General features: G+C 46.9%; 1 protein-coding gene across 3 annotated transcripts in view; it reads right to left on the bottom strand.

Moving 5' to 3' along the window:
• SCAP (SREBF chaperone) overlaps window positions 1-21299 on the bottom strand; it is a 60461-nt gene that overhangs the window by 15271 nt on the left and 23891 nt on the right. For all 3 annotated transcript variants that reach the window (XM_066549816.1, XM_066549805.1, XM_066549824.1), the window contains 7 exons: window positions 18734-18891; window positions 5187-5407; window positions 3417-3522; window positions 2469-2641; window positions 1412-1538; window positions 1092-1204; window positions 335-429 (listed from right to left, as the gene is read on the bottom strand). In XM_066549816.1, coding sequence (XP_066405913.1) covers window positions 335-429; window positions 1092-1204; window positions 1412-1538; window positions 2469-2641; window positions 3417-3522; window positions 5187-5407; window positions 18734-18891 — 993 coding nt within the window. The remainder of the gene's footprint in view (window positions 1-334; window positions 430-1091; window positions 1205-1411; window positions 1539-2468; window positions 2642-3416; window positions 3523-5186; window positions 5408-18733; window positions 18892-21299) is intronic.

The raw sequence follows: 21299 nt of genomic DNA on the forward strand, positions 1-21299 counted from the left end.
GCTCACAGGAACAAGGGATAGGATGAGAGGAAAGGGCCTCAGTTGTGCCAGGGGAGATGTAATTAGAAATTAGGGAAAATGTCTTCCCCAAAAGGGGCTGTTAGGCATTGGAACTGCCCAGGGCAGGGGTGCGGTCCCCGTGCCTGGAGGGATTTTACAGCGGTGTGGCTGTGGCACTGGGGGACATGGGTGAGTGGTGGCCTTGGCAGTGCTGGGAACAGTTGGATTTGATGGTGTCCAAGGCTTTTCCAGCCCAGCCAACTCCCTGACTGTGTGAGCCTGCTGCCAGTGCCTCCCTGCAGGGGTCAGGCTCTGTCCTGGCAGCCCCTCTCACCTGGATGGCCGGGACCAGGGTGAAGTACCCGATGAGGATGATCCCCAGCTCCGTGGCCATGTTCTTCATGATGGACCAGCTCTCATTGCTCAGGCCTGGGGAACGGCAGGGACAGGTCAGGGGAGCCTCTTCACTGTGCCAGACATGAACACAGCCAAAGGAGCAGCACTTCCCCTCTTTAAAGCCAGGAATTTACAGGGAACAGGCCCAAAAGGCCCTTCCAGGCTAAAACTCCTGAGTGCAAAGGCCCACTGGAGTTCTGAGTCCTGTTTCCCATCTAGGATTCAAACCACTTGTATTTTTAAAACTAAAATCAGCATCGCTCTAGAATCTCTTCTCCCTGATGTTTAGAAACAGCTTTGAAGACTGCAAATCCCATTTATCCATGGTTTGAGCACACTCAAATCCTTCCACAGGCACAGAGCATTCATAGAATGGAAAAGATAATTTTATCACACATTCAGGGGAATTTTGTAGGACCTGTGTTCTGCACTTCTGATATCTGTGACCTGAGGACAGTGCTCAGTATCCACACCAGGAAATCTAGCTCTCCCCTACCAATATTTTTTGTATTTATTTAGCCTGTTTCAGTCAACAATCCCAAAAAGCAGTGCCCACAACAGCAGCATTATGTTTCTGGAATTCACTACAAAAGGCTGTACAAGTCACCTTGTTTCCTTCCCAGACCCGAGTGAGACCATTCCCAGCCCCTGGCTCTCCCACTTTTCCCTCTCCCAGCCCCAGGGCAGGACCCCACCTTGGGCAATGCGCAGTTTCACCTCCAGGTCCACGGGCGTGGACACGACAGACTTGGTGAGCACCAGCACGTTCTCCAGGCCGATCACCACCACCAGGTATGGGAATATCTCTCTGGGGAAACAGAGGCACAGCTGAGGAGGGGTTCAGCAGCAAGGGCCAGACAAGCCAGGGCACGTTCTGTCCAGCTCTATTAGTAACTATTCCAATACAACGGTGACTGCCCAGCAGCATGTCCAGCCCCACAGGAGCTGGTTCCAGCACGCTGAATTGATTCCCCAGGTGTTCCCCAGGTGTGCCCCTGGCAGGGCTGGCACGTACCCGCCGTTGAGCGTGGGTGTGAGGCCAAACAGGGTGCAGAGCCCCACGGACATGAGCAGGGAGCTGAGCACTGTCACCACTGCTGCCAGAGCCAGGCCCCACTTGGACTTCACCATGTCGATCTTGCCTGCAAAACAGCCCAGCCAGGTCAGCAGGGACAGCACACGGCAAGGACACACAGACGGGGACAGATGGACACACAAATGGGGACAGCACGCTTGTCCTGGCTGGCCCCAGCAGGTCACAGGACACCCCAGCCCAGAGGGAAGGTACTGCAGTGTCTGAGATGAAAGTACTGCAGTGTCTGAAATGCAGGTACTGCAGTGTCTGAAATGTAGAAATTTTAAAATTTGACACATTTTTGGTTTTTTTGGATCAGAATGAAGAAGCCAAAAGGTGATTTTTTAACAGAAGTAATATTTTGAGAAAAACTTGCTTCAGAGAAGGCAGAATCCATGTTTTCTGTCATTTATATGCCAGCAATCTAGATGTGCCCAGCTAGCTTGGGGAACTGGGAACGTGGCTGTTTTCTGGGCAGAGATCCAGAAAAAGTCTGAAATGCAGCTCCCACAGGACAAGGGGGGACAGGGGACAATGCTGCTTCACAGCTCACACCAGTTCCAGCACTGCAGAACCAAACTGAAATGTGGCCAGAGAGGCCTAAACCCACCAGCTCAGAACATGTGTCTGATAATGGATGAAACAAACTGGGAAAAAAGGCATTGCTGTGGCATCTAAGGGTGCCCAAGACAAAAAATACCTGGGAAGGTATCAAAGAATCATGGAATAGTTTGGGTTGGAAGGGACTTTAAAGAAGTCTATCCAGGCCTTGGACACTTCCAGGGATGGGGAAACACCTCCAGCTGGGAGGTGGATCACAAGGAATAACAGCACCCCGGCTGAAAGGGGCAAATGAGCAGGAATCAGGCAAAGAGTTTTAACCCTCTCCACGACAGCTCAGGGCAGAACTCCACCACCACCTCTCCTGCTGAAACAGGTGATGTTATACAGGTATCACCTGCACCCTGAGCCCGCACCCAGGTGCCCCCAAACCTACGTGTGGAGAAGTAGATGTAGGCGAAGAGGATGATGTAGGTGGTGACGAGCGGGATGAGCTCGGCGATGCCAATCTCCTCCTTGAAGTGCACGTGCACCACGCTCTCCTCCCGCAGGCTGCAGTTGGGGCTGGGGTGCAGCAGCTTCAGCCGCGAGCGCAGGCTGCTCAGGAACCTGGGGACAGCAGTGCTGTGCTGTGATCTCAGGGTTTACCCCAGAAACCCGAGTCCCTCCCCTGAGCATTCCCTCCCAGGTGTGTCAGTCACCTCTCCTTCCCCTCCCAGCACTGTCTGTCAGTCCTGCAATTCCAGAAGGGATTGGCAGATCCAAAGGATGCCCTCTACCCCTGGGGGGCATGGGGCCATCCAGGTGTCCTTTGTCCCTTTGTCCCTCCCCTCTGGTTGGTGGCTCCCTGCCCCTTCCCAGCCCCTCTCCCTGGGGTTAAAGGAACAGCAACCACGGGCTCAGGGAGTTCTGTTGGAGCTGGTGCTGCATTCAGAGGCCTGAGGGCCAGAATAAAGCTCTGGATCCAAAGCCTCCATCAGAACCGACTCCTTTCCTTCACCATCCCTTAAAGCTTCTCTGCCAGAGGGAAATCTGACATCCTCACATCCACTCAATCCATGCCAGTTTGGCCAACACTGCCACAGTGTTTCCAGCAGTGCTTACTGGAAAGCCAAGCAGCCTGTGCACAAGGAACTGGGTCAAACCAGAGCCACAGGGCCATGGATGCCACAGGAACTCCCCCTGGCAGCTCTGCATGCTACAGACCCTGCTTGTGAAGGGCAGCTGAGAACTGAGGGTATTTTATTTCCGTAAAACACAGCAAGTTTTCTCCCAGAAAAGCACCTTCAGAGATGTGAGACACTCTAAGCCAGAAGGAAGCGGAGGGCAGAGGAACCATCAGGGAGGGGGAAGCAGCAGAGCTCGGTGGCAGAGCAGGCCTCACCTGGAGTCGTAGCGCTGCAGCCCCAGGGTGACGGTGTAGGACACCACGCGGCGCCGGTTGGACAGGCTGACCCCGCTGTACCTGCCAGGCAGCCCGAAGAGCAGGTCTGCAGGGACAGGGGGACACAGGGACACAGCTCACACACAGCACAGGGGGGCACAGCTGTCCCCTGCCAGCAGCCCCAGCGGGAATGGCTGCTCTCATCCTGTAGGGTATCCCATGCTCCGGGGAGAGCCCATGGATGGGACACACCTGGAGCAGGCTCCAACCACAGCGAGCTCACACTGAGACATAAACTTTAAGGAATTCAGAGATTTTAGAGGAGCAAAGATTTTAATCAGGGATAAGCTTTATTGGAGGTAATTAAAATAAATGGGTAGGCCTTGATGAGTTAAGAGTTAGTAGTTAACTAATAACTGATTGATTGTCAGCACAATGTTTGGTTAGCTGGGTTTATAATGAAGAATATAGAAATTGATAAATAGCTTTTGGGAACATAAGACAGTTGTAGGCCTCCTCTGTTCTGAAACCAATTGAAGATGGGGAATGGGAGTTCTACCAAGGGTTCATTTGTCATATTTGCATTGAAAAGGTAGAAAGGTCAGAATGAGGAAGACTTCATTTACTTCCTCATTTTGGGACTCCTCCCCATTTCAAGGAACAAACTGTGCATGCTTAATAGCTTTTGAACTAATTACCATGCTTAATAGCTTTTTAACTAATTACCATACAAAGCAGGGAATGGGATGTACCAAAGTCATGAATAAGCATTTGTATTTTGGGTATTCAATACTTGTATGATAAAAGGGCTCTGTGATCACCTGTAAATTGCAATGTGTATTTGGGAGTTATCACAATAAACAAACACTTTCTAACTTTAAACTGTTAGAGAGTTTTTGGATATTGGTACTAGATCAATATCCATATTGGGAATGGGATGTACCAAAGTTATGAATATGTATTTATATTTTGAGTATTTAATACTTGCATAGATAAAAGGGCTCTGTAATCACCTGTAAATGGCAGTGTGTATTTGGGAGCTGTCCCACAATAAACATACACCTTTTAACCTTAAACTGTTAGACAGTCTTTGTCCATCACAGTTGGATATCGGTACTAGATCAATATTCATATTTTTTTTAATAAATCAACACTCTGGGTGCTTAAAAACAGCCTTTAAAGCAAACTTCCTTTAGGGTAACAAACCCCTTTTCAGACATGTGCCACACTACATCACACACTGCCAGATCTCTGAGGTTCCTTTAAAACCAAAGGATCCAACCTGTGTTTAAAGCAGCATTTCCTCTGGCATTATGGATATAATCATTAACAACCCCACACACGGTCACAGAGTTTCTTTATAACTAAGAGATAAAAATAGTTTTATGATATCCATTCTCAGCTGGGGCTGTGTGCAAGGAATTGGAACACACAATGGAGCAGGATGAATGTTGATTTATCTGTGACAATGAGGCAGCCTTTGTGTGTGACAGAGGGAAAAGCCAGGCTGGAGCATGTGTAGAGTGAGAGGAACAAAACCCTGCTATTTTTACCTGCAGAAAGAAGCCTGACTGAGTGACTTGTTCACTTCTCACAAATACAGATCAGGGCCCCACATATGAAATGAGAGACAACAAAGATCGGGCAGCTTCGGCTGCTGTGAATGAAAAAATACTGCCCAAATTGGCACCATCAGCAATTCCAGTGCTGGAATTAGTGAGGATGGAATAACAATGAAGCTGTAGGCAACTCTCAGCTTCCCTGGCTCACCTTTGAGAGTGGCTGACGTCTGCAAGGTCTTTGGCTCATGCTGGTGGATGGTTTTGATGATATCTGGGTCGGCATTGAAGCGCTCTCGGTCGTTCTGCCAGAAGTTCCCTGGGGACAGCAGCAGGCAGCCGTGCTCTGGGAGCAGATTCCTCAGCTTCCTGAGGCCGGGCAGCAGGTCTGTCACCTGCAGACAAACCTCCTCCAGGCTCCTGACCCCGGAGCTGCAAGGCAAACACAGTGCTGAGGGGCCCCACGCAGGCAAAGGCCGAGTGTTTGGAGAGGAGCGTCCCAGGGACCTGCACCAGGTGTGGCTGCTCTGCCTCCTCACAGCTCAGAGCAGGAGCTGGGGCTCCCTGCAACTGTGAACAGGCTCCAGAACTCCACCAGCGTTCCTGGGGCTGCCTGGCCCCACAGCTCTCACTCCTCACCCATCTCTGGTACCACACTTTCGCTTTTACATTTAGGACACTTCCACCTGACAGAGAAACTCTCTCTGGAATTCTTCCTGACCCCAAACCCTTCTCTGCACCTCTCTCCACACATGCAGTGGGTGTTTTACAGGAGTCCTGGTCAGCCTTCCTGAGGGGCATCCTTTGAGGTGCTCTAAAATGCACCCAGGGTTCAATGTCTGCACCTGGGGGTGTTTCCCCAGTTCCTCTGCACTGTGGGGAAAGGGGCATTTCCTGAGAGGTTCAGAGCTGCACACAGGTGGAACTGGTGTGAACTGGCACCTGGTGTGTTTGGCATCATCCTTAGCAACCACTAATTCAAGCAAGACCCAGGCTGGGTGTGAACTGGTGGGAAGTGTTCTGGGTTGTCAGATATGTGTGTGTATTCCATTGGAATCTGTTAAAGGTGGGGCAGTTATCCTCTGCCCATTGGGCAGTTTTCTTTATCTCTCCCACAGCCAATCCTCCCTCCAGGAGATCTCTTCTATTAATGGGCCATTAATTATTAATTATCTGCTGCCCATGGCCACTGAGTGTCCCTGCAGGGCTGATCCAATCCCATCATCCCATGGGGAGATGCTCCGCCCAGGGGAGGAGCCAAGCATTCCTACCTGGATCCAATCTGAGCTTTGGGACAGCCCAGCAGCCTTTGCCCAGTGCATTGCCAGAGGAGCAGCTTCTGCTGCCCTGCATTGCCAGAGGGAGCCCAGGCCCATCTCCAGCAGCCCTGGAGCTGCAGAGGAAAACTCCCCCCTTGTGCAGGATCCCTGCTCCAGCAGAGCCACAGCTGGCACTGCAGGAGGGCTGAGCCCCCATGGGATGGGGCTGTGCCACCCCCTGACACACAGGGGACAGGGCCTGCTCTCACTCTGGCAGTGGATTTTTGGGGGTATTTTTGGGGTTGGTTTTTTTTTGGTGGGTTTTTTTGTTGTTGTTGTTGTTTGTTTGTTTGTGGGTTTTTTGTTTTGTTTCTGTTGTTTTTTCTTGGGTTACATTTTTATTTTTAGTCTTCTAGCAAAGAACTGTTATTCCTATTCCCATATCTTTGCCTGAGAGCCTTTTAATTTCAAAATTCTAACAATTCAGAGGGAGGGGTTTGACATTTTCCATTCCAGGGGAGGCTCCTGCCTTCCTGAGCAGACTCCTGGCTTCTCAAGGCCAGACAGAAGGGCCAGTGCCAGAGCAGCTGTGGGGCCAGCCCAGTGTAAGAGGCCGTGTCCCTGTCACCCCAGCAGGAGCTGCTGTGCTGCCTGGCACTGCTCAGTGATCAGACAGGAGCAGTGTCTCACAGGAGTCATGGTTATTGCTGGCACGAGTTATTCTGGCCCCACGGGGTTAGCACTGCTCTGGCACCTCCCAGCTGCCCAAAACCACCTCAGTGCTCTCCCACTGGGACAGGAGCTGCACTTCTGACTGACAGACACCCCACAGCACTCCCCCAATCAGAAACCTTCTGTACATTTCCCTGTTAAAGCACAGCCTTTGACATTTTTAACTGACACTGGAGCTCAGACCTCTTTAATTACTCCCAAGGATGCTAAAAAGCTAAACTTAGGTTTTAAAAATAGAGAAGTTCATTTAACTGGCTTTAATAGGAAAAGTATTCTCTGTTACACCACCAAAGTGTGTTTATGGTTACCTGGGGAGAAGGGAAAGACTTCACACACATTTGTGATGGCAGGTCATGAAGAAAACGTTGTAGGATATGACATTCTTAAAGGAAAGCTTTGCAATTACCAACCAGGGATCTTTGGCCCTTTGGACCCAAAAAAACCCAGAGTAACCTTTCTGGGAAGGGTAAGAAAATCAGACTCTTAAAAAGGGCTCCAGTTTAACCTGTTTCTAACATTAAACAGCATCCTGTGCCTCCTGCAGCCAAACAAGGGAAAAATGAAGTAATTAAAGATTTAGAACAAAGGGCCATTATGTCTGGGATGTATTCACAATTCCCCTGTTTGACAGGTGATGAAAGAAGACAGGAGCTGGCATTCAGCAGTTGATTATCAAAGGCCTGATGCTGACACAGAGGCACTCCCTGCAGCAGGCCCAAATCCTGCAAAGCTCAGTGCTCCTCTGCAGGCACTGCAGCACACAAAGGGGAGGCAGCCTGGCATGGAAAAGATGATTTTGATGGTCCCAGTCCAGGAAGAAGATAAACCCAGATCTGCTTGACTGGGGAAGGAACAACCCAGCTTCAACTGCCTACCTCAGGGATTTCTGCACTCACCCAGCGTAGCACACAATGCTCCAGCTGAACTCCAACAAATCAGGCAGGAGAACAGATTTACCCATAAATTGGCAGGAGGTGAGGAGGAAAGTGCAGTAAGAACAACAGCACAGGACATCCAGAACAGATTAAATGGGGAGGGGATAGAAGTGCCCTCAGCAAAGAGCCCAGGCCCCTCTAAAGAGATGGAATTCCTGGGAACCTGGGGGTAGCAGCCAAGCTGTAATTCCACATGAAACAAAATTAGATCCTATATCTAGCCCCACTACTGAAAAGGAGCCTCAAAAGGTACTTTGGGATACTGCAGAAATCATATTCCTGGATTTTCTATAATAGCAAGACCCTTGTCCACATTAATGAGGAAAATCCAAATCTGGGAATGGCTTGACAGCCACAAACAGGCTTTGCAAACACTGACAGAGGAGTTAAAAACATCAATCACCGGGGCCAGCTCATCCCAGTGATCCTGTAACAGCTGAATGGGATTTTGCTAACAGGGGACTCACTGTGGTATGTTCCAGAAAGGGCCACAGGGACCCAGACAACCACTAGGGTTCAGTTCCACAGCATTTCAAGGTACTGAAAAGAGAAACACCGCCTGGGAAAAGGGATTACTGTCCCTGACCTGAGGTCCTGAACAAGTAAAAATAAATTCAACAGCATCAATGTGTGAAGAGCCAAGGACCTTGCAGTCTGTGGGCCAGTGGTAAGAAGGGCAGTGATGATGATGATGATTCCCTTCCAGAGGGAATTGCACAGTGACAGTGCACAAAGGGGGGTGTCTCAGGGGTGTCACAGATCAAAGGGATGGCACTGCAGGGCCTAAACCCCTACAGAACCACAGAGCTGGCACACCAGACAGCTCAGCCTGACAACAGGCACAGATCTGATCCTCTCCTGCCTGCTCCTGCACTCGCTTCACACCCCGAGGCTCAGCCAAACACACGGGTGGGCAGGGGAGGTGCAGAGCAGCTGCTCTGAGCACTCACACAGCAGTGGGAGCAGAGGGAGAAGGAACCAGAAGTGCACAAGTGCAGAGTTAAAGGCTGTATACTGCTGGCAGCAAAGGAGCAAACAAAGACAATCTATTTATTTAGTGACAATCTATTTATTTGTTAATCTATTTATTTGTTATTAAGTGGATTCTTACACACCCTGGGCTGGTGCCACAGTGGTTGTGGCAGTGGGAGGCCCTGGACTGGCAATGAAGGGAAAATGTGGCTGTTGTATTATTAATTAAAGGGATGGGATAAGATCAGACTAATAATGATTTATTGCTTAGATAACACCAATCTCAAAGGCCATGAGATTTATCAGACAGCAAGCAGTTGGTTACAGTCTAGGATGGTCACAAGTTCTTGGTTGTAGGACAGTGTGTAACTTTCTAATCCAAAGGACAGTTCCACAGAGCATGTTTTGCTTTTCTAACCTGCCACTTTCACCTCTTTCTACTGCAATGTGGATATTTTTGCCCAATAAGGTCTGATTACATGTACACATGTCTCTATTTTAATATCTAAACTCTTTATTCTATTACAATCACATTACTACATTACTATACTATAAAACACTTCATTATCTTATCTAATATGTCAATGTCTTATCTAACATGTTAATATCTAATGAGTTTCTTACTTACTAGAGGCCTATTCTTACTTATAACTATAGAAACATACTTATAATTATAGAAACATACTTATAACTATAGAAACGTAGCTTATATAAAGTTATAGATATATATAACTTACAGAAACATAAGTTTATGATTTCTCTGTTCAGTGTCTGTGTACCTTGCTTTCACATCAATTTAGGCTTCTCCTAAGGCTGTGAATCAAACTCTGGTGTGTTTGTGAGGATTTCTATCTTTCTGATTCCCACAGCAAAGGAGGCTTGGCAGAAGGAAGGTGGGAAGTGGTTGTTGTTACAGGCTCAGTCCCACAGACAGATCCACACAGGATGGGTCAGAGCTCAGCCAGTGACCAAACTTTACAGACAACAAGGTGACCAGCTGCCAAGAATCAGCAAACCTGATCCACAGGAGGCTCCACGGCACTGGTATGGACTGGGTGAGTGGTTACACTCAAATGAGGGCACACTGCACAAAAAACTCCAATTTTTGGGAGCGCAAAGCAGGGGCTGGCACTGACCAGGAAGATGTGTCAAGGCATTCTCACAGTGCCCCCAGGGCCAGCTGAGACCTGAACAGAATCACCCAGACCTGGCACGGCCTTCACAGGGCAGAAGTAACAAAAGAGTCTGTGCCTCTGGGCCAAGAGATTCTGGGCCAGTGGTTTGCTAAAGCAGTGCCTTAGGCCACATCAATCTGGCTGGGATAAAAGGTTACCCTCTGTGTTATGTCAGATAACATATTTATTACAGTAAGTATTTATTATATTTATCACAATATATACCAATTTATTATATATATAATATATAATATATAATAAATATATAAATAAATATAATAAATTTATATATTTAATATATATTAAATATATAAATTTATTATATTTATCACAATATTATTATTATAACAAATATAATAAATTACAAGAGGAATAATTTATTTATAATAACTGATATCAGACAGAATAAGTACAATAAATAAATAAATAAATAAAATAGATTTTTTTTCCCTATGTGTGTTTGCATATGTATCTCCACCTACATCAATACAAGTAAAATTATTTGTTTGGGTTGTCCTCAGCTACCATGAACACTCTGGATTTAATGCTATACCCTGTTACTGTAACTTTTTTATCAGTAATCATTATATATCTATATCTATATAAATGTGAAAAATGCATATGATATGATTGGCTCTTTGCAAATATTAAAATTAATACTGTATGTGTTCTGTTGGAAAGTTGTGCTGTATTAATCTCTTTTAAGTAGTGCTGTATTAACCTCTTTTAAGTAGTGTGGTAAATATAGTTTTTAGGCTATAGCATAATATTAAAATAGAAACTATGTGATGTAAGATACTTTTTGTAACTAGCTCAAGGAATGGAAAAGGATCAAGGAATTTTTTGTGTAGAGATAACAGGACAGACGCCAAGATCCCAATAGAAATATTGCCACCTTATTGGGAAAGCCCAGACTTTGAGGGACCAAGAAAATTGATTTACAAGATGAGGAGAGAAGGTGAAATTAAGGAGAAAGACCCTGGTTTGAAAGGAACCTTTGAATCATGTATGAGATACATGAATATGCAAGAAGCTATTGCTTTTAAGGGTTAATCCTTTGTTAGCAAGGTGTGCTTTGTGGCAGAGTGCCAGGCATCCAGACATCCATAATTCTTTGCTTTTTATTGTCTCTTAGTGCCCTAATTTTCATTACTAATTTTATTACTATTTTATTACTACTTTTATTACTATTTTTAATTACTATTTTATTACTAATAAACTTCTAAAATTTTGACACAAGTGAACGGCGTTTTTCACAATCTATATCTATCTATATCTATACATACATATATATAAATATAATAAATATAATAAATAACTGTTATGGATCAACAGGTTTCACGAGCTCTCCTGAGCACCATGTGTCTCTGAACAGCTCCAGATGACAAAATTGAGGATTTCAGGACAGCTGACAGGGGGAAAGCCAGCCATGCTGAGCTGAGCCCAGCCTGGGAGGGTGCCTGTGGCTCCGAGGGCAGCTGAGGCCCGGTGCTCTGGTGGCTCTGGGTTCTGACCCAGTGTCTGTGGGTTCTGACCCAGTGTTCTGGTGGCTCTGGGTTCTAACCCAGTGTTCTGTGGGTTTTGACCCAGTGTTCTGTGGGTTCTGACCCGGTGTTCTGGTGGCTCTGGGTTCTGACCCAGTGTCTGTGGGTTCTGACCCGATGTTCTGTGGGTTCTGACCCAGTGTCTGTGGGTTCTGACCCAGTGTTCTGGTGGCTCTGGGTTCTGACCCAGTGTCTGTGGGTTCTGACCCAGTGTCTGTGGGTTCTGACCCGATGTTCTGTGGGTTCTGACTTGATGTTCTCTGCTTTCTAACCCGGTGTTCTCTGGGTTCTAACCTAATGTTCTGTGGGTTCTGACCCAGTGTCTGTGGGTTCTGACCCGATGTTCTGTGGGTTCTGACTTGATGTTCTCTGGGTTCTAACCTGGTGTTCTCTGGGTTCTAACCCAATGTTCTGTGGGTTCTAACCCAGTGTTCTGTGGGTTTTGACCCAGTGTTCTGTGGGTTCTGACCCAGTGTCCTATAGGTTCTGACCCAATGTTCTGTGAGTTCTGACCCCGTGTTTGGGTAGCTCTGGGTTCTAACAGCACCAGGAGCCCCCGATGGAGGCTCCGCTCCACACCCCAGCTCCAGTCCGTGTTTTGCTCCCAACCAGCGGGCCCGCCCGGCCGCCCCAGAGCGCCCTCGTGTGGTGGGGGCCGGAACTGCGCCGTGAGCGGCCAGGGCCGAACCGCAGCTCCGGTAACGCCGGGGCTCACCGGGCCGGGGCTCCCCGCAAACCCGGGACGGGCATGGACACCCCTGAAAACCCGCTCTGCATCCCACGGGAGCCGGTAGCCACTCGGGCAGCAAGGGAAGGGCCGGTGGGAGTCACTGCCAGACTCTGCAGGGAATGAATAAAGGCAGCTCTGGCCATAAGGATGCACTGCACAGGCAGGGACTGAGCCATGGGAGACTCTGCAGGGAATGAATAAAGGCAGCTCTGGGCACAGGGAGCACTGCACAGGCAGGGACTGAGCCATGGGAGACTCTGCAGGGAATGAATAAAGGCAGCTCTGGGCACAGGGAGCACTGCACAGGCAGGGACTGATCCAAGGGAGACTCTGCAGGGAATGAATAAAGGCAGCTCTGGGCACAGGGAGCACTGCACAGGCAGGGACTGATCCAAGGGAGACTCTGCAGGGAATGAATAAAGGCAGCTCTGGCCATAAGGATGCACTGCACAGGCAGGGACTGATCCAAGGGAGACTCTGCAGGGAATGAATAAAGGCAGCTCTGGCCATAAGGATGCACTGCACAGGCAGGGACTGGCCCAGCTGCTGTGGCTGAAGCTGCAGCACTGAGGAGCTCTGCAGTGACAATCACTGTAGGGTTACGTTCTGAACTCTTGGGAAGGATGCAAGTTTGACAAGAAAGTCTCACAGATATGTGTGCTTAGCAGAAAGATTTTTGGATGTAGAATCTGAAGAGGGAATAGAGATAGAAGCAAGTTTTGATATAGAAGAAAAGAATTGCTGAGCCAGTCTTACTGGATAACCAAGGAGGCAAAGGGTCTGTGAGTTAGAAGGGGTTTTTATGGCTTAGAGCAAAGGATAAACCCACCCCAAACAAGAAGATGTTTTTACCAAACACAAAAAGAGCACAGGCAAACAAGTCAGCAAATGTGGCAAGTAAAAAAATGGTCTCAGAATTTTCCAAGAAAACTGAAAAACAACTTCTAGCTCAAACTGTAAGGTACTAACTTTTAGTGATTGGAGAAGAGTAACATGAATATGGTAATTATAGTAGTTATGATGGGCTGTAGATAAAAGTTAAGGTATAGATTGGTTCTACTGCATTAAGATGCTAAGCAAAGTATATAATGTATTTATAAACTAAACTAAGGGTGTCCAGGCCTGCCTGCAGCTGGAGCTGACAGCTGTGGGCACAGCTCTGTCACCCACGACCCTGGACTGCTGTAACACCTTGGGTACAATAATCTGCATTTTGGATACAATAAACTGCATTTGGATACAATAAACTGCATTTGGATACAATAAACTGCATTTTGGATACAATAAACTGCATTTGGATACAATAAACTGCATTTTGGAGAGCCCCTGGAGTCCCACATCTCTCATTCAGGCTCTTACAGAACCATGTCCTTAATTGCACAGCACCCTGATCTGTCCGCCACCCCAGCACCTCCTACAGAGACTGCAAAGGGAAGGAAAGGGAGCAGGGCTGGTTTTCCTGGGGCCACTCCAATGCAGCACACACAGAACCAATGGTACCTGACCCTTGTAAGAGAAATTCCCACCTGAAGCTCCTGCAAGCTGTGACACTGATAACAACAGTGCACTTGTTCTCAGTTTCCCATTTCATGTCATTCCTTCCAGAGGGAGCATCACTCCAGCTGGAGGAAGGCCACTGGAAAATAAATTTGGTGTGGAATTCCCATCATCCAAATATTTTGTTGAAATGATGGGAATTCCACACCAAATTTCTTTTCCAGTGGCTTTCCTCCGGCTGGAGTGATGCTCCCTCTGCAAGGAATGACAGCCCAGATCTGCACAGTGCTAAGTAAAATCTTGGTCAGTATTGCTAAGGTGCTGGAGCATTTGAGGTTTCAATAGTTTGGATTAATATTTGCTATGGTCTGTCCCAGTAGTTTTGCAGTGAATATGAGTCATTGCTTCAGAATGCTCATCTCTTCACCCTGTTTGTCACAGGGGGTGGAAAAGACTTCCCCCTGAATGTAACTTGAATTTTCAAATGATTCTGGAATCAGTTTTGTGCACCTCTTCCCATCTCCTCGGGGTAAGGTATAGAATTCCCCATTGCAGCAGGTGGGAACAATTTGAGTTTCATTCCAGCTGCGCTGCCCTGGGGCTATAACCAGATTGTTCTGTAGTACACACACATTTGGTCAGGCTATTGCAGGTTACTGGTCAGGTCAGAACTGTCTAACACTTGATGTGGTGAGCAAGGACACGTGAAATGCTGAACTTCACTGAGGAACACTGGACTAAGAGCCATGAATGGAAGTGAAGGGAGTCACTGACCCATCACTGAACCCCTCCAATCACTGCAACCCAAAAATAACTCCAGCAACTTGGATCCTCATTTGCATCACACCTTTCCTATGATTTTAATATGTGGGGAACATCCTGATCTACACGGACTGGTAACAATACAAGTGAAATTACTCGTTTGGGTTGTCCTCAGCTACCATGAACACTCTGGACTTAATCCTATACCTTGTCACTGTAGCTTTTTTTTAATCAGTAATCATTATGTATCTATATCTACATCTATCTATCTATCATCTATCTAATCTATCTATTATCTATCTATATCTATCTATCATCTATCTATTATTTATCTATATGTCTATAGATAGATGGATATATTTTATCTAGCTATCTATCCATCTATATAATCTATTATCTATCTATATCTATTATCTATCTATATATCAATATATCTATATATAGAGAGATATATTTTATCTATCTATCTATCTATCTATCTATCTATCTATCTATCTATCTATCTATCTATGCATCCATCCAGGGGGGACACTGCTTTGCTCTGTGGTTACTCCAGGGGCTGAGTGAAGGAGCCTGAACCCCTCCCCATGTCCATGGGCAGCTCCATCTGCCCCCCACTCACTGCTGATTCCTTTGCCAGCTTTAACACAGGCACCTCCATTTCTGCAGTGTTTATGTTGTAAATAAATAAATTATGCCATAATTTACTGGCACTTCTTCAGTTTTAAACTGGGGAGCGTTTGTGATTAACATCTTCCATCTGTTATTTCCTGTCTGTTTAATAAATAATTCACTTTATAAAGACACCTCATTTGCCATCACCAGAACATGTGGGCCAGAGGGAGTCCTTAAATTTAAACTGCTGCCAAAGTCTGAGGCTAAGGCCTGCCTGGCTCTAGCCCTGCACATCTCAGGAAGGTGCTTCCAGATGGCAAATGAACTGAAGCCTTTGTAAGATCCCTCTCCAGAAGAGATTTCTTGTATAATAACTACAAAGAACGAGCACAGACATTCAAAAATTATTATTTGCCTTTGTGAACACTCCCTGCACAGTGTGCACCCTGTGGCTGCATGGCAGGACACCTGGACAAGGCACAGCTGTCAAAAGACAGCCATGGAAAATACACTTCCAAAATATAGTGTTTATAGGGACAAAAGCTTTGGGGGTGAACATTTAAAGGAACTGATGCAGTGATGGCTCTGGAAAGGGCTCCAGGAGGAGCAGATGACCCTGGTTTGGATTTTATCAGCTCTGGAATGTGGCAGAGATAAGAGCTCATGCTGCAGATAAGGCCAGGGTGTTCCTGTCTGCAGGCCAGGCTGCCATCCCTGTCCCTGGGAGATGCTGAGAGCACACAGTGACACCAAACCCACAGCTGGGGCAAAGCACAGATTTCAGGGCACTCCTGACCTTTACATCGATGAGTGCAGCCAGTGGAAACACACCCATGCTACACTTAACACTTACACCTGCCCAGGGACACTTAACAACCTTCAGCTCCTCCTGGAATTTAAAATAATATAAAAGATACATAAGAGAACAGAAAAGAATAGAAAATAGAATACAAAACAAGCCAGTTTGCATGTAAAAAAATTATTTCTTCTCAGCTTTGTTACAGGCAACAAACAAGAACTTCATAATGACTTTTGAGGTAATTGCAGAATTCATCTCAAAATTAGATGTTTCCTGAAATATCTGAATGCATCCCCAAAATGGTAACCTTGCCCCAAGGCTTAGGTCTAAATGCTGAAGTAATTTTCTCCTGGTGGTATGAAGAATAATAACAAAAGTAATGATTTTGTTCCTGGGTTGCATCAGTGCTCATCAAGGGCAATGCCAAGGGGAGATAATGAAAACACAATGAGAAGACAAGGGAGATAATGAGAGCACAGCACAGGCCTGGGAGCAGTTGTTTCTGCCTGCAATTGGCAACAATGATTATCCCACAGGATAAGGGGGGCACACGGCCACAAGGTCAGTGCCAAGGCTGGGGGAGCTGCCAGGGAGAGGAAAACTGAGGAAATCTGAGGAGCAAAAATGGCATTTCTAAAACGTGACCTCCGAGAGCAGCGGCTGGGGGTGAAGGATGGCTCCCCAAAAGGACAAATCATCAGCTAGAGGAGCAGGGTGGACACTCGAAAATGATCCATTTAATACCCCTTCTGTTACCAGCACAAAGATCAAGACCCCACTTGGGGGTAAAAAAGATTTTCTGCTTTGAGGTGGGAGCTTGTCAGCTGGAAAGGACAGAGGGACATGGGGACATCAATAAATCACCTCTTAATGTGCAAAACTGATGTGAGTGGGCACAAAAAACAGACTTGTGATCTGAGAGAGGCTTCAGGAAAAGCCTTTCCATGGAAAACACCCCCAAGTGAGACTGCCCTGACAATCTGGGTGTGGTTCTGCTCTCCCAATTCAGGAATGTGCCACTAACAGCAGCAGGACCAGGATGGCACCTGGAGTGCTGAGCCTGTCACCAGTGAGCCCAGAGATTTCTGTTTGGCTTTTAACAAACAGGGGGCAGGGCTGGGCAGGGGGAGCTGAGGAAAGCTGTTGTATAGAGGCTGCAACAGGATAAAACCAAGCAGGTACAAACTGGTCCTAAAAAACAGCCAAAGAAAGCCAGGAGAAGGTTCCTGAGCAGGGAATTGCAGCAGTGGCCCAGAACCCCCTGTGACAGGGAGCTGGTGTGGAGGTGAGGACATCCTGAGACACCTGTGCCCCCCCACAGGCCCCTTCTGGGCTCTGACCAGAAAACTCCTGAGGACTTTCAGTGCCTGACCTGGAGCACAGGGAATGCCCCAGCACAAATGTGAACTGCCCCATGTGCAGGATGGATCCCACCTTTAGGACACCCCCAGCTCCTGCCCAGCCCTGGGGCAGCCCTCTGCAGCCAGGTGTTGCTGTGATCTCAGGGTTTACCCCAGAAACCCGGGTCCCTCCCCTGAGCATTCCCTCCCAGGCGTGTCAGTCACCTCTCCTTCCCCTCCCAGCACTGTCTGTCAGTCCTGCAATTCCAGAAGGGATTGGCAGATCCAAAGGATGCCCTCTCTCCCTGGGGGGCATGGGGCCATCCAGGTGTCCTTTGTCCCTTGTACCTGGTTGGTGGCTCCCTGCCCCTTCCCTCCTTTCCTCTCCCGGGTAAAAGAGTGAGGAACCACGGGCTCAGGGAGTTCTGTTGGAGCTGGTGCTGCATTCAGAGGCCTGAGGGCCAGAATAAAGCTCTGGATCCAAAGCCTCCATCAGAACCGACTCCTTTCCTTCACCATCCCTTAAAGCTTCTCTGCCAGAGGGAAACCCCAGGAGCAGCCGCTGTTATGGGGGGAAGCTCCATCCCAGCAGCACCAGAGCTCCTGCAGGCCTGGACTTGTCTGCAGGGCCCAGCTGCAGCACCCAGGCAGGCAAAAGTGTCTGTGGGGTGAAACACCACACACCCAGGCAGGCAAAAGTGTCTCTAAGGGTGAAACACCACACACCCAGGCAGCCAAAAGTGTCTGTGGGTGAAACACCACACACCCAGGCAGGCAAAAGTGTCTCTAAGGGTGAAACACCACACACCCAGGCAGCCAAAAGTGTCTCTAAGGGTGAAACACCACACACCCAGGCAGCCAAAAGTGTCTGTGGGGTGAAACACCACACACCCAGGCAGCCAAAAGGGTCTGTGGGGTGAAACACCACACACCCAGCAGCCAAAGGTGTCTGTGGGGTGAAACACCACACACCCAGGCAGCCAAAAGTGTCTGTGGGGTGAAACACCACACACCCAGCCAGGAGTGTCTGTGGGTGAAACACCACACACCCAGCCAGGCAAAAGTGTCTGTGGGGTGAAACACCACACACCCAGCCAGCCAAAAGTGTCTGTGGGGCGAAACACCACACACCCAGGCAGCCAAAAGTGTCTGTGGGGTGAAACACCACACACCCAGCCAGGCAAAAGTGTCTGTGGGGTGAAACACCACACACCCAGCAGCCAAAAGTGTCTCTAAGGGTGAAACACCACACACCCAGCCAGGCAAAAGTGTCTGTGGGGTGAAACACCACAGTGCTGCTGTTTGGTTCAGCAGCCACACAAGCCAATGCATGTCCCATCTGCAGTATTAGTGACACCAAGAGCCAGGTGTGCCACAGCAGTCCCCACAGGGGCTCACCTGTCCCTCAGGGCGTGGTTCCTGATCTCCTCCACCAGCGGGAAGACGCGGGCCAGCGGCGAGCGGAACGCGTCCACGGCCAGCAGGTTCTTCTGCCACGGGGACACGGTGGCCTTGACAAAGATCTGCTGGATGTAGGCCACGGGGGCCCCCACGTACTGCAGGGACACAGGGCGGGGTCAGGGGGCTGGGGTGATCACACACACACACACACACACACACACACACAGCTGTCCCAGGGTTCTCCTGGGAAGTTTCCCCAGAGAAAGAATTAAAGCAATTATTATCTCTCCTTCTGTTAATGCTGTTTATAGGTATGATCCTCCAGAGTGTGCTGTTCATAGTTTGCTGATAGTGTGAGAGAAGATTCCTAAAAACCAATCTGTGGTGGTGTTCATAGGGGTCCCAGGATGAGGGGGGAGACGAGAATCTTGACTCCATGTTTCAGAAGGCTGATTTATTATTTTATTATATATATTATATTAGAAGAAAATAATATATTAAACTATACCCATATTAATATTAGTATAGCTTAATATTGATATATTAAACTATACTAAAGAATAGAAGAAAGGACTTCATCAGAAGGCTTGCAAAGAAAGAAGTGGAATGATAACAAAAGCTTGTGACTCTCAGAGAGTCCAAGCCAGCTGACTGGGATTGGCCATTAAGTAGAAACAACCAACATAGACCAATCAAAGATGCACCTGTTGCACTGCTCAGCAGCAGATAATTATTGTCTTTCTTTTCCTCTGAGGCCTCTCAGATTCCCAGGAGAAAAATCCCGGCAAAGGGATTTTTCAGAAAATATCATGGCTACACCAATCAAGTCTTAAGTCCACCGTTGTTTCTACAAAAACTGTAGATTTCTAATTAAAAAGTGCCTTTTCATACCTTCTAATGACAGAATCTCTGTATCGGCTTTGTCTGTTATTGTAAGTGTGGACAACCGTGATGAGGGGAGAGAATGATGTATCTGACTCTATGTTCTCAGAAGGCTCATTTATTACTTTATTATACTATATTATATTAAAGAATATAATATAGATATAATATAGTAGAATAAAGTATAAAATATAAATATAGTATAACTATACAATAAAATATAGTATGGTATAACTATGCTATACTACACTAAAGAATACAGAAAAGATACTTACTGAATGCTAAAAAGATAATAATTGAAAACTTGTGACTTTTTCCTGAGTCCCAACACAGCTTGGCCCCAGCTGTCCAATGAGTCAAAACAACTCCCACTGGAGTCCAATCAAGCAATCACCTTGGGTGAACAATCTCCAAACACATTCCACACCAGCACAACACAGGAGAAGCAAATGAGATAAGAATTGTTTTCCTTTTCTCTGAGGCTTCTTGCTGCTTTTCAGCTTCCCAGGAGAAAAAATCCTGGGCAGAGAAATCATGTTCAGGGGGTGTGAATGCCACAGTCTGTCCCCAACACCCCTTCAGTGACAGGGGCCTGTACAAACCCCCAGTGGGATGGGGCTGCTGGGGAACACCTCTTGAGCTCTCTGATTTCCCAGCATCAGCCTCATCACATGGTTATGGCAATGGGAAGATGCCAGCAGCTCACATCCCAGGCAGCAGACAAAGAACTTCATGTCACAACTCACTTTAGAAGTTTTTTAACCAATCCCACAAAGCAAAAGCACATTGACAGTGGTTCTATCCAAGCAGTATCAGCACAGGTACCTTTGGTTAAACAATGCTTGCTTCTTTCCAATACAATACCTGCTTGTGAGCCTTCAAACACAACGCACAGAGCTCCATTATTAAGCTTAGAACTTCCTCATATCTCACTAGATAAACTTTCCTAAAATCCTCAGCTTTTAAACATTCCCACAACTGGGGAGCTCCCAGAGAACCAGAGCAGGAACGATGTCACTGCCATATTTTCTGGAAAAATCCCTTTGCCATGTGGAAACCCCAAGCACCAAAAATATTTCTCTGTCTGCTCTGGGGTGCCCTCACCCCCAGAGGAGCTCTGACTTTGACCCTCATTCATAGAGAAAGTTTCCTAAACTTCAAGATAGACTGGAATCCACAAAAGTGTAAAATAAATTATAGAGAGTAGTGTAAGTATATCACTTAGTGAGAAATTTAAGGTTTAAGATTTTTTGTATATTGTAAATAAAAACAAAATAGAAAACACAGAATGTTATCCTAAGTTTCTTCTTCATACTTCTTCCTTCTTCTTCATAAGTAGCATTTTGTAATTACATTAAAAAGTCTGCATTGCAAGCTCTTTAAAATCAATTATTAAGTTAAAAAAAAATCTGTCAGCTCTTAATGAAATAGTCTACTCTTAAAAAACCTTGTAACAAAAAACTGTTAACCATTTTGTGCCTTCTAATAAAAAACTGCCAAACTCACAGTAATAAAACTGTTTTACTAATAAAAAAAATAATAAACACTTAAGTCCAAACATAAACTATTGTCTCAAGTGCCTTTAATCCAAACCCAAAAAAAAACCAACAACTAAAACCCCCACAAGTGCCATATTTTCTGGAAAAATCCCTTAGCCAGGATTCTTCTCCTGGGAAGCTGA

Source organism: Molothrus aeneus, chromosome 1 (assembly GCF_037042795.1).
Source record: "Molothrus aeneus isolate 106 chromosome 1, BPBGC_Maene_1.0, whole genome shotgun sequence".
NCBI classification, from domain to species: domain Eukaryota; kingdom Metazoa; phylum Chordata; class Aves; order Passeriformes; family Icteridae; genus Molothrus; species Molothrus aeneus.